Source organism: Balaenoptera ricei, chromosome 7 (genome assembly GCF_028023285.1).
Source record: "Balaenoptera ricei isolate mBalRic1 chromosome 7, mBalRic1.hap2, whole genome shotgun sequence".
Classification (NCBI taxonomy): domain Eukaryota; kingdom Metazoa; phylum Chordata; class Mammalia; order Artiodactyla; family Balaenopteridae; genus Balaenoptera; species Balaenoptera ricei.
In genome coordinates this window covers 11,418,569-11,431,204 of record NC_082645.1, presented here as the reverse complement: position 1 = coordinate 11,431,204, position 12,636 = coordinate 11,418,569, and the positions used below count along the sequence as shown (strand labels likewise).

At 40.0% G+C, this 12,636-nt stretch overlaps 1 protein-coding gene across 2 annotated transcripts in view; it reads right to left on the bottom strand.

Moving 5' to 3' along the window:
• CNTNAP5 (contactin associated protein family member 5) overlaps positions 1 to 3,201 on the bottom strand; it is an 887,247-nt gene extending 884,046 nt beyond the window's left edge. For both annotated transcript variants that reach the window (XM_059927107.1, XM_059927108.1), the window contains exon 1: positions 3,120 to 3,201. In XM_059927107.1, the coding sequence (XP_059783090.1) occupies positions 3,120 to 3,201 (82 nt within the window). The remainder of the gene's footprint in view (positions 1 to 3,119) is intronic.
• Between the last annotated feature and the right edge of the window lie 9,435 nt (positions 3,202 to 12,636).

The following is a 12,636-nucleotide window of genomic DNA, read 5'->3' as shown; positions in this document are numbered from 1 at the left end:
ATTGCTATTTTATACCTGAGCTGTGAGCACAGAAACGATGCATCACCTGATGGGCATTTGACATCTTAGCTGTGGCATAACTAGGGCTAGAACTCCTAGCATTTCAAACTCCTGGTTTCACTTTAACCAACTATCAAGTCACATTGTTTCTTCTTGTGTCAAAGGAGCTGATACTATATGTAAAATGGTTTTTCATTTAACATTGGCCTATCATATCATTTGAAATTAACTAATTCCCTCAGGGTAAACCCAAAGGAAGTGTTATAGCTATTTAATATCCTGAAAATCCGAAATTGGGGAATTTCCAGAGTTTTTATTACTGGTGGGTAATTATGTTCTCTGCACAGATTCATATTATCTATACTGTAGCTGGCCTTCTAACCTAACTTTATTTAATTTTGCTTAATTAGAAATTTATAAAATCTATAATTGGGTAAGCATTCTTTTTTCCCTTACAGCTAAATTCCCAAGTTTTGCTCAGATTATGAGAAAATTAAACACACATACACACACACACACACAAACACACACACATCCTACATACACACAGCAATAACAACAGCAAAAATTATTATTAGAAGAATGGAAACAATTAAAAGTTGTTTTTACTTGAGCGAAGTTCACAAGTATACCACGGAGCATCTTGGATAAATAATCCATTTCCAAGACGACTGTCATGAATGACTTGAAGTATTATTTCAAAATATAGAAATAATAATCTTGGGAAAAAATCTTCCAAATTATCTATAAGCTTCCACAAATTGACTATTTGAAAGGAGATTTCTTTTCCTCATTAGATGCATCTAAATGTTAATGGGTTGTACATAACTAGTAAGTCAAAGTGGACAATAAAAGTCTAGAAGAATTGTAGAATGTTAATTTTTTTTTTCTTCGAGGTTCTGCATCATAGGTTTCGAAGACCACCAGGATTGAATTCAGAAGTAATTTTCTGCGCTATTCTATTGTTCACTGAATTAATATATTTTGTTTGGCAAAATAAAAACATTTAACATATACTTTAGGAACATTGACCCCAAAATATTTAGCAAGCAGCGTGCATTCAACTGAAATGCTGATTGGAAACAGGTAAATTAAATTGTCCCTGATGAAATACTAAAGATCATTATCACAAAGTTTTATTTTAAATGCTCAGAATTAGCTTTATTGCTGCATCAGTAATGGTAAGCATGAGCCTTAAACTCATACCATTTAGGTTTTACGAGCATTATTATAACATTAACCATAATTCAATTAATTTACAGAAAAAGCCATTCCATAATTTTTTTCCTTGCTCTTAAGAAAAGGTGCTACATAAGGAAGCCCAAACCATATTCCTATAGAGTATGTTCTATTTATTTCACCCTTATTCCTCATCCCTCCTTCGTGAATCTTCAAAATAGTCACTATTTTCAGGTAGGTAAATGTGCTAAAGGAAAAACACGGCTATTTCGTTGCCACACCTTTGCATCATTAGGACAATACTGACCTCTAGTGTTTTAGGAAGTAGAGAAACTAACTCGGTACTGTGCCTAACTTCCTCTTACTGAATCACTTAGATGTTTTTCTAAAGCACCATGGGAACAATTCTACTTACAAAAAGAAAAAAGGAGGAGGAGGAGCAGGGGGGTGTGGGGAGAGGAGGAAGAGGAGAGAAACATCAGATTCTACCCTGTCTCTACCTGTTCTCTGAAATAATTTCTGAACTAAGGCCCTTTGGCCCCTCCTTTTAAAAGAGGTTGACCTCTTCAGCACTCCTTTAGAAGAAAAACTTTAATAAACTCTTTATAACTCATTTCCACTAACTATCGATTTTGGATCCCCAAAACTTCCAATCACAGATAGAAACACTGGCTCAGCTTTGGACCATTCTCAGTAAATGACATTTGTCTAAGTGTCTTCCCTTGAGGTATAACCCTGGGCTGAGTATCTCTTTCTTAAGGTCCTCTTGGACCTTAAGAGGGTGGGAAGTGAGGTAGAGAAACTTGTAAGTAGTAAGTGGTCTTCCTACCCTTCTCTAACAGTGATGGTTCAGAGTCCAAAAAAAAAAAAGAAAGTATCAAAACTGTTCCAATACGGTTAGATATTTCTGAGGTTCACGGTGGGGTTCGCACATAAGGGAGCACGCCCAGAAACTTGAGGAACCTTGATAAACCATCTTTGGAAACAACACAGACGGCTTAATTGCATTCTTTCTCATTTAGGAGTTTCCAGAGCTGGAAAAACTTCCCTTTCTCTTCCTAGAGAGGCAGCTGAGCAATTGAGCTTGAACCTCTGATGGCTCCAGAGATTTATTCAAGTTTGACAAACTAGGTTCTTTAAATACACAGTGCAGGTGGCACATCCCCAGGTGTCCAGCCTTCCTGCCTATTAAATTAAATGCCCTGCGCTTGCCGAGGTTAGCCGAGGTTAGAGCTTGGACGACAGCGTGTACACTTAGTGCATGCTCATTATGCGTTCTTTGGCACAAAGATTTTGGGGGTGGAGTGCGCATCAAAGCTCTTCCTCCTATACCAGGGTCAGCCATTGATCTTGTGGTTTGACTACAACGGGCCATGACTCTTAGGCCAAAACTCCCAACCCTGTTAAACCGACGACCATTGGTTGCAAGATACCCCAACTGGGGCCTTCTGCCTAGGAGAGAGCTGAAAGCCATGGACTGTGAGGCACTGGGCATACTACAAACCCGAGCGAGGCAGCCGCATTCAGAAACGAGCCGCTGTCACCGAGTGCGGTGGCTGGGAGCATCTCTGTCTCTGGAAGCTCAGCCCCCCGGTGCATCCAGTCTGAACCGGGGGCTCTGCTCGGGAAAAGCCCCGGCTGAGATCAGGCAGGCAGAGAACGCGGAGCTGACGGGAGGCTGAGGGCAGAGAACCTTCCCTTCTCCCCCGAACTTTGCGATTCGGGGAGAAGGGCAGGAAATCCAACGGGGCCGGCTCCTTCGAGCTCTGCTAACTTTTGGGATGGTTAGAGTGATAGAAACACACCAATCAGCATTCCCCCCCCCCCCCCTTTTCCTCTGCTCAGAGCAGACACAATTGAACACGCTTGGACAGTTGAGTGTCTTTCCAAACGCCAGCGTTTCCCACCTCGCCTGCCCGCCCCCAGCTCCTGGTACTCACAGTTTGCCGCTGTTAATCCTAAATGCCACAAGCCGGAGAAGAACAAAGTGAAAACGCTGGTCAGCTGTAGTCCAGAATCCATTTCCCCCGAGTAAGAGGTCCCTCCCAATCGAATCTCAAATTCGCAGGCGCCAGCCGCGGCTTCTTCTTTCCTTCTCTGTCTCTCTCGTTCTCCTCTGCTCCGCCTGACCCCCTCCCACCCCGCCTTGGAGAGGCACTCGCGGCTTCACTCCATCCCGTGCCCAAACGCTCTACGGAAAGCGTGGCGGGGGCTTCTCCGGAGCTGCGGAGGGAGGTACTGTCCCCGCAACGGCCGCCGGCAGCCCTCGCCTTCCTCGCTCGCCTCTTCCTCCTCGCCCCGCTCCTTAAAGGTGCAAACCCCGACCCGACGCAACGGCAGGCGCCGGGCTCGCTCGACCGCCGACTGCACCTCGTCGGCAGCTAGAGCTGGAATCAGCACCCGGGCGGCGGACAGCTCCTTATAGGCGAGCGTGGCGCGCGGCGCCGCCCCCGGCCAGGCCCGCCCCTCGCTCTCCGGTAGGAGCGGCCCGGGCGGGTCTCCGCCCCGCTCGGGCGCCTTCCACCCCGGCCGCCCGGCGCTGCTGTGCGCGCCGGCTACTTGGAGGGGACCGGGGAGGGAGCGCGCATTTCCATCTCTGCCTCCGTCTCTTTGGCTTCCCCTCCCTCTCCGCCCCCCAATGTGGGGAGGCGGGAGGGGAGGGGTGCGTAAAGGCATCGAAATTTAAACCAGGTTTTCGAAGAACGATGCTAAAGGGTTACTAAAAGGAGTTGGAACACAGAACGCATTAGCAAGAGGGAATTTCTCATGGAAAGCTTGGCAACGAGATGCTTTTTTTTTTTTTTTTTTTTTTTTGAGAGGAGAGGGAAGACTTGAATTATTGAATTACGCGATTGAACTTCCCCCGTGTTTGTTCTCTAGGATGGAAGGCTGGCGGGTATTGGTAATATTGGGATTTCTGATCTAGCGGTTTAACGTGGTCCCGCCCCCGCCCCCAGCTCCCACCTCCTGTGGCTCGTCCTTTCACGGCGGACCACGTCTGCGTCTCCCTCCTCGCTGCTGGCCTGTAGCTTTGGGCAAGTACTGCAAGGTGTTTGGTGCTTTCGGTTCCGGAGCCCGGGAGGTTCCTGGCGTCTGAGAGAGAGACGGGGAGACAAATTGGGTATGGTAATGATGAGAGTCAGGGTGGTCCTGGCTGGCTCATAGCATTCGAGATCTGAAAGCTCCTCTGGAGCGGTTTAAATTAAAATGCGGGAAAGGAGTAGTTCTGGTTTCTTCCTAGAAGCTCCCTATTAGAAACGCTGGTTTTGTCTTTGGCTTCTAGTTTGCATCTGGGGACTCTCCTGCTTGACCATAAAGCAACTTATTTTGTTTTTATTGAAGGTGTCAGAAAGCTGTCAAACCTTAACAAAATGAGGGGCCATAATGATTTCTGTGTGAAGCTTACAGTCAAGTTAGGGATGGAGTCACTTCGGAGGAAGCTGATGTCTCCTTATCCCTCCCACCCCCTTTCCCTCAGCAGCAACAAATATGCAGACTTATTTTACACTGTAGATTCCTGACAACCCTTGGTGCTCAGCTGCACAGCTACAGCAGGTTGAGCTGGGATTCAAGCAGCTTCCGCGTGAATCCTGAAGTTAACCTTGTGGTTTTGGTTAGAGCTGGACTCACATCATTGGAATATTAATCGGTAGTTGAATGAGAATTGGGTTAGTGACACCCTTATTTTATTAGAGGGAATAGAATTCTGAGGTCCTCTCACTCGTAAGTAAAATATTCTCTTGTCTCTAAGCTTCTAACTGAAAATAATCGTGTTAGTTACTAGATTCTTGGACAACCAGAATACTTCTCCAGCACAGGCTGTAGCTGTGGGAGAAAAGCAGCAGCCAGGAGATGGTGAATCACAAAATATCAAAGCGGAGGTGAGCCAAGAATCTGCCCTGTTGGCAGGGACCTGAGTGAGGAGGGGGGGCTGCAGTCCCAAGTCCAGTGGCTTGGGCTTGCCTTCTCCTACTGAGGGTCCTGAGGGGCTGCCTCCCCAGCCCTGGCTTTTGAGGATCCCAGCTTTAAAGACACCTATCTGGCTAGCTTAATCATACTTGAGAGTCTAGAAAAGCTAGGAACCATTATCCAGATTTGTATGTTCTTTAACATTTAAACGGCTTTAAAATAAATAAAATATTAAAAATATAATTTAAGTCCCTTTTGCATTCTTGCCTGATCCCATTGGTGTCCCACCATACCTAGAAGTAAACACTTCTTTTCCGTTCCTGTTCATTATGTTTTTATACTTTTACCAAAAATATATACATCCCTAAACAATTTATAGTATTATTTTGATTGTCTTTAACCAATATATAAATGTCATCATATCAATACTTTTTCACTTTTCATTTTGCACCTTGCAATTTACTCAACTCAACATTTTATATATATACATATGTATATGTATATATATACACACACACGTATGTATTTAATTTATGCACTTGGATACAGGTAGTCATAATTATTTCATTTTAACTACTGTATTATATTTTATTTTATGAATATGCCACAATCGATTCATTAATTCATCTGTTTATGAATCTGTAGATTATTTCCAGGTTTTTTTCCTCAATAAAAACTATAAAATCTTGTACCAGTCTCTTAGTCTTTCTCAACCATGTACTTAGGACTAGAGTTTCTGGATTGTAGGAAAGGCTTATCTTCAGCTTTAATAGGTATTGCCAGTTGCTTTATAAAATGATGTTACCAATTCATACCCCTCTTCCCACCAGCAGTGTGTGAGATTTCCCTCAGCTCCACATACTTACCAACATTTCAAGACCTCTCTTTTTATAAATGGGAAAATGCTCTCAAAGAACACGGGTCTTTGTTCACTGAGTTTAATGCTCCATTACATCATCATACTTTTCCAAAAAATGTTTAGTTAAATATTTCAAAAGTTACAGAAGATGTTGGCTTCATTTTCTGACAGGATGCCTTGAATTCATCTGTGTCAGTAAAAGGTGCTTGGAATATACATTAAAAGGCAATCAGGGAAATTTTTTACACGAAGCCCCCAAACTGTGAATGATCTTCACGTTATTAGTAAATATTGGAACTCTGCATTTAGTTGTCCATATGCAGACTTAGTGTATAGTATATAAATTGCACCTCATTTAAAATCCTGTTTACAGTTGTAGCTTTTTTTCTCTCTCTCAAACACACCTGTTCTCAGAGCAAATTTAAGCCTTCAACAGCAGACATTTGTCTAAGATTTGTTAACATTTCAGTATGAATACTGCAGCTCTGAATGTAGCGGGGATAAACAGCTGTTCCTTTTTGACAATAGTGTAAACAATGCCATCTTCTGGGGGCATTTTGCCAGCAAGTTTTTATTAGCTGTAGAATATTAATCATTATTAAAACTATTTGCAGCCAGATTGATATTTACTTATTGAAATTCTTTTGTAAACCTTTTAGTCTGATAAATCCACCTTTTGAGTGGTGGAATAGAATCTAAATAATCTCCCTTTTCCCCCATGTTTCTTGATACAGAAGAATAAGTCATACTTGCAGAGCACTTTGTTTTGAAGAGGGTTAAAAATTCTGCATAGATAGAGCAGAATGGTTGCTAATGGGGAATGGGGACAAACGAATAATTGAAACCCTCAAATGTCTACATTTAAAAATGATAAATCTGAACATCTTCTCAAGACAAACATATCTGAGATCTTTAAAAAGGAATGAAGTGGACAGAACTGGGTTTTCCTGTCCCTTTAGTTTCCCCTGGAGTGTTCCCACTTCTTTCCCCTTAAGAGAGCAGAAAGGAGTCATTTGTCAACTGGAATCTTAGCTTCTGAATATTCAACAAGTTGTTTAAATCATTGATTTTGGAATCCTCCTGTGAGACATATGGAAGATATGTTTTGTCATCTCCATTTTATAGATGTGGTCCTAAGAGGAGACAGATATTGACATATTAAGTATCATAGAGACTTAATGGCCCCAACGCATATGACACTTGAAAATTAAAACCTCCCATTCTATTTCCTTTATCTTCACAAAACTAGTAGGTAAAAATCACTGTGACATATGGATACCTGGTATGGATGGAAGGAGAGTCTGCATCGGTCACTATAGACTATTCTGCGTATCAGTACTTTGGGATTATTTCAACTTCACATATTATGGTTTGTTGTAAATGTTGAAGGATGGCTTCTGTTGCCACCCATGTCTTCAAAATAGACTTTTAAAAAGTATTGATGAGGCAGAAAGTTAAATTATTTTTCTTTTCATTCTTTCTTCTTCTTTTAAATGTTTTAATATTTCTTTTTTTTTTTTTGATTTGTTTTGTTTTCCCTTTTTATAGTTTGTATCCAGTACTACACTATACCTGTGGGGTGTAGGGAATGAGGAAAAAATGCCTGTTCTCATGGAGCTAAAAATGATTGGAGAAAATATGATGTCAACACATTAAAAATTGAGATAACAATACAAATTAGCATGTGATTAAGTGTCACATAATAAACGCTATAGGAGTTTCTAAGTTGACAAAGATTTCTTCCTCTCGGAAGGAAAACTTAACAGTTGGCATAATGAAGTGGTTCTTTGTCTCTTTGGGGATAAAGGGATTTGAGTCACCCTGGGCCATGAAGATTGTTATTCAAGTCAGATTAGGTCAGGTGTATTTGCCTTAACAGGGAAGTTGAATCTTAGAATAATGAAGGCAGAATTCATCTTTTGCAGAAGACTGGACTGTTCTACTACAGCAAATGAACTTCAGCCAGATGTTGAGAAGAATTCACCTGAGCCTCTCCCCCACTCCTTCTCTCTCCTAATTCTACCTCAGACTCAGTCTTGTCACCACAAGCTCATCCTTGACATCAAAACGAGTCATCTTCTATCATGTATCTCCTGCAAATAGAGCAACCCTTTAAATACCTTTACCTGAGATGCAAGTTTCTCAGCTGGTAACATGCCATGCTGTTTACATACACTCCTCTTTCTTCCTTCTGTGGACTTCTTCCCTATTGGCTAATTTGCACTTGTCATTCAAGTCCAAATTCAGCTAATAAGTCTCTTGAGGTCTTTATTAATTACTGTATAATATTTCTGTTCACATCTGTTTTCCTAATTCTGAGTAGTTTCTCAAGAATTATTTATTAATCAGTATTCAACTTCGAGACTTCAGCATACATGCAGGCTTTCAAGAAATGTTTGATGAATGAATAATGTTAGATATGAAAAGGCTTGTCTACTTTTTTAGAGGTTACACCCACCCCCTCACCCTCACCTCCGTCTGCCCATTGCACCAGAATACAGAGGCTCTTTTGAGAGCATTTATTCTTATTTAACTTGGAAATCAAGATGTCAATTATATGGAAAATCAATGGGAATGCAGTTTAGAATAATATCTTGATGGTTCATTCTCCTAAGCTATATATTTCTCAGATGTTTGGATTTATTTTTGGGGGGGAAGGAGTTCACTCTCTATAGTATCTATATAATTATATTTACACAAATCCAGCCATGTCACAACCAGAAGTATACGTCAAAAAATGATTTCTTCTCCACTTATTTCTGACTCTTTCTGAAGGAAGTCTTGCCTACAATTATTGAGAATTCATTTATGATATATATCATGTTTCAGGAGAAACCTGTTTGGAGTGGTTTAATGAAGAGTTCTGGGCTTAGAATCAGAAACTCTGAGTATTAGCCTTGACTTTGCAGCTTTCTAGGTATGAGACCTTGAGTATATAATTTGGTCTCTTTGACATTCAACTTCCATACCTGTAAATTGTGAATTGTGATAACTCCGAGCTTAGGTAGTTTTACATAGTGCATATAATTATACAGTGAAAATATTTTTGTTATACAGACACAAGTTATAACTATTATGTCCTACTCCAAAGAAAACAACTTATCCAGCCCCTAACCACTAGATTTGTCATACATTCATCTGCCAGTTCATCCCTGGGGTAAAAAATACATGCAAATATCTAAAAAGATTACCCATTCTGTGGGAAATATGCATAATCATTATTCAAAGGCATCACAATCATCCAATCAACCAACATTAATTTATTGAGCAACACTAATGTGCCTAGGTTTGTATCATTTACTTCTGGTTAAATATATGAGATGTATTTATATGTTGTATGTTGCTGTCTTCAAGGTTCTTACACTCCCTACAATTTCTAGATGGGGAGATAACATATATAAACATAACTAATGAATGCTTATAGGAGAGAAACAACTAAATCTGTCTTTTCCAAATCCATCAAAGTGGCAGACATTATGGGTTTCTTGATCACCAGCCATTTCAACTTCTTCCTTGATTGCAAAACAGGCTATTGAAGAAATCATGATTTCAACTAAGCCTACCACAGCAACTACATTCCCTTCGAGAGTGGTTATCTGGATCTTGTTTTGTGGCCCAGTTCCGACCCACAAGATTCAAGAGGCAGGAGAGATTTTCTTCTCTGGGAAAAGAGAGAGACGTGAAAAAAAATTCTATTTTCCTGCAGTTTCCCCCACAGCCTGGTCAATATACATGAAGGCATGAGTTTTGTAACTACAGTAGCCAACTTGGAAACATGAGGAGATGGCCAGGACACTGAATGGCAAAAAGCAGAGAAACAATTCATAGGTCTTCATTACAATATTGAGTTACTTCCTCTAGAATAATAAATGTCTATATTGTTTAAGCCACAGCTAGTTAAGTTCTCTAGAAGAAACGAGAACATTTATTAAGTATCAACATGCAGCAGACATCTTGACTTTTTTTCTTTTTAAAATTCACGGCAAAATTCGAAGGGAGATATTAGTAGCTACATTTGACAGATAAGGATACTGAGACTCATGAAATTTAAGTAACATTGCCCAAAGCACAAAGCTATTAAGTAGAAGCACAGAGGTTCTGATTCCAGAATCTTGGCTTATTGTGCCCTTACTCAGTGCCACAAATGCTCAAAAATGAAATAAAGCTACTAAATCTTGTGCGTGTGTGCGCGTGTGTGTGTTAAATCCGCTCATTTGAGCTCAACTATGATTAACAATCAGGTTTCAACTACACCAAATTCTCTTTAGGGTTACTGTTGCCCCTCTTCTGTCTCTCAGGGAATAACTGTCTCTAAAACCAACCTGACATTACCAAGTTTGTTAAAGAGCATTAATGAAGAGGGGCAGAGATCTGTTCAATTCCAGTAGCACACCTGGTGTTTAAGTAAGTCAGGCTGGCATCTTGTATTGAGAATCTGGAGCTGGTGTATGAATTAAGAGTATGCAAATTATGACCTGCTTAATGAGATGGCACAAGCCACCCGCATGGGGTTGGCTGTAGCTACCTCAGTGTCCAAGCACCCACTCTGGGGAAGTGAAACCCATAGGTGATTGAAGATGCAACTTCAATACACTCACACAAAGGAGGTAGAGTCACAGAATTTAATATATATGGTACCCCCACCACCCCCCCAACACCCACCATGAGCTTGGGGAAGGGCAGTCCCCAGGCCCAGGTCAGGAGTGATCAGGAGATAGACAGCAGGGTAGTAATATACCTACTAGTACTTATAATGTGGTTGAGGCAGAGGTAATTAACTTTTCCAGGGCTTAACGCAAAGTAGGTTTTTTTTTAAATAATATTTTATTTTATTTATTATTTATTTATTTAGGCTGTGCCGGGTCTTCGTTGTGGCATGCAAACTTCTTAGTAGTGGCATGCACACTCTTAGCTGCGGCATGCATGCGGGATCTAGTCCCCCGACCAGGGATTGAACCCAGGCCCCTTGCATTGGGAGCACAGAGTCTTACCCACTGGACCACCAAGGAATTCCCTCTAAGTAGTTATTTTAAAAGGTGTCTCAGGAAAGCAAAGTGGGAATTTAAAGTCAAGTCTTTATCTAAATGTCTAGACTCTGGGTGTGAGTAGGGTTATCCTACTGTGAAATGCCTAGGTAGCAACTCATAAAAACAAAGTGTTTTTTCTTATCACATCTGAACAAAAGATCTGTGGTAACCACTACTATGGAAACTCTTCTAACAAAAGCTTAACATTACGAAAGGTGTATTTTTCAGGAAATAAATTATTTGTAAGAAGAAAGAGCTAATTTCACAGGATTATTTCATTATGTAACCTAATCCATAGCATTTATGTCCTTTTACCCCTTTTGCATTTAAATCAGCATTAAAAAACACAGTGTAAAACGTCCATAATTTGCTTTTTATTGGCATTTTTAATAAGGTGGAATGAATGTTAGCCTAGAGCCAGCAGGGGGTGTGTTGACTAGTGGGAAGAAAAAAAAAACAACAAAGCATATTTGAAGCAGCAGTGTGAGAAACTGTGTAGGTTGCTCAATTATTGTTCCAATAATTTGGAAGAAGATGAGAGAAGATGCAGGGGGAGGCAACAAAACAGGAAAACAAATCTGCAGAAAACTTATGTAAATTTTTTCCTTATAACTCTGATATTATGTCTATTAAGAAATCATGCAAGACCAAAACTAATAAACGTTTATAATCCCACATATTGAATAAAATCCATTATCTTAATTATTTTTATTAAAAATAAATATGCCACTAGCTCTTCCAAAGGAAAACTTAAGAGTTTTTTAATCACTTAAAGGAGTGAAATTTAGAAAAAAAAAATTTAGGGATAGATAGATAAAGACACATACTGTACAATTATTCCATTTATATGAGAAATCTAAGAAAATAATACAGATATACACAAAATGAAACAGACTCACAGATATAGAAAAAACAAAACAAAACAAAACTAGTGATTACCAAAGTGGAGAACGAAGGGAAGAGTTACAAATTAGAGGTATTAAGCCATACAAATACTATGCATAAAATAGATAAGCGACAAGGATATATTGTATAGCACAGGGAATTATAGCCATTATTTTGTAATAACTTTTAATGGAGTATAAGCTGAACAAATTCTGAATCACAAAGCGGTACACCTGAAACTAGTAAACAAATATAATATTGTAAATCAACTATATTTCAAATTATAAAAGAAAAAATAAGTACATAAATATATAAATACAGCCACACTAATTTGTTTATATGTTACCCATGGCTGTCTATGCACTAGAATTGCAGAGGTGATATTACAAAGCTTCAGTAATCAAGATAGTTTGGCACTGGCACAAAAACAGAAATATAGATCAATGGAACAGGATAGAAAGCCCAGAGATAAACCCACACACATATGGTCACCTTATCTTTGATAAAGGAGGCAAGCATATACAGTGGAGAAAAGACAGCCTCTTCAATAAGTGGTGCTGGGAAAATTGGACAGGTACATGTAAAAGTATGAAATTAGAACACTCCCTGACACCATGCACAAAAATAAACTCAAAATGGATTAAAGACCTAAGTGTAAGGGCAGACACTATCAAACTCTTAGAGGAAAACATAGGCAGAACACTCTATGACATACATCACAGCAAGATTCTTTTTGACCCAGCTCCCAGAGAAATGGAAATAAGAACACAAATAAAC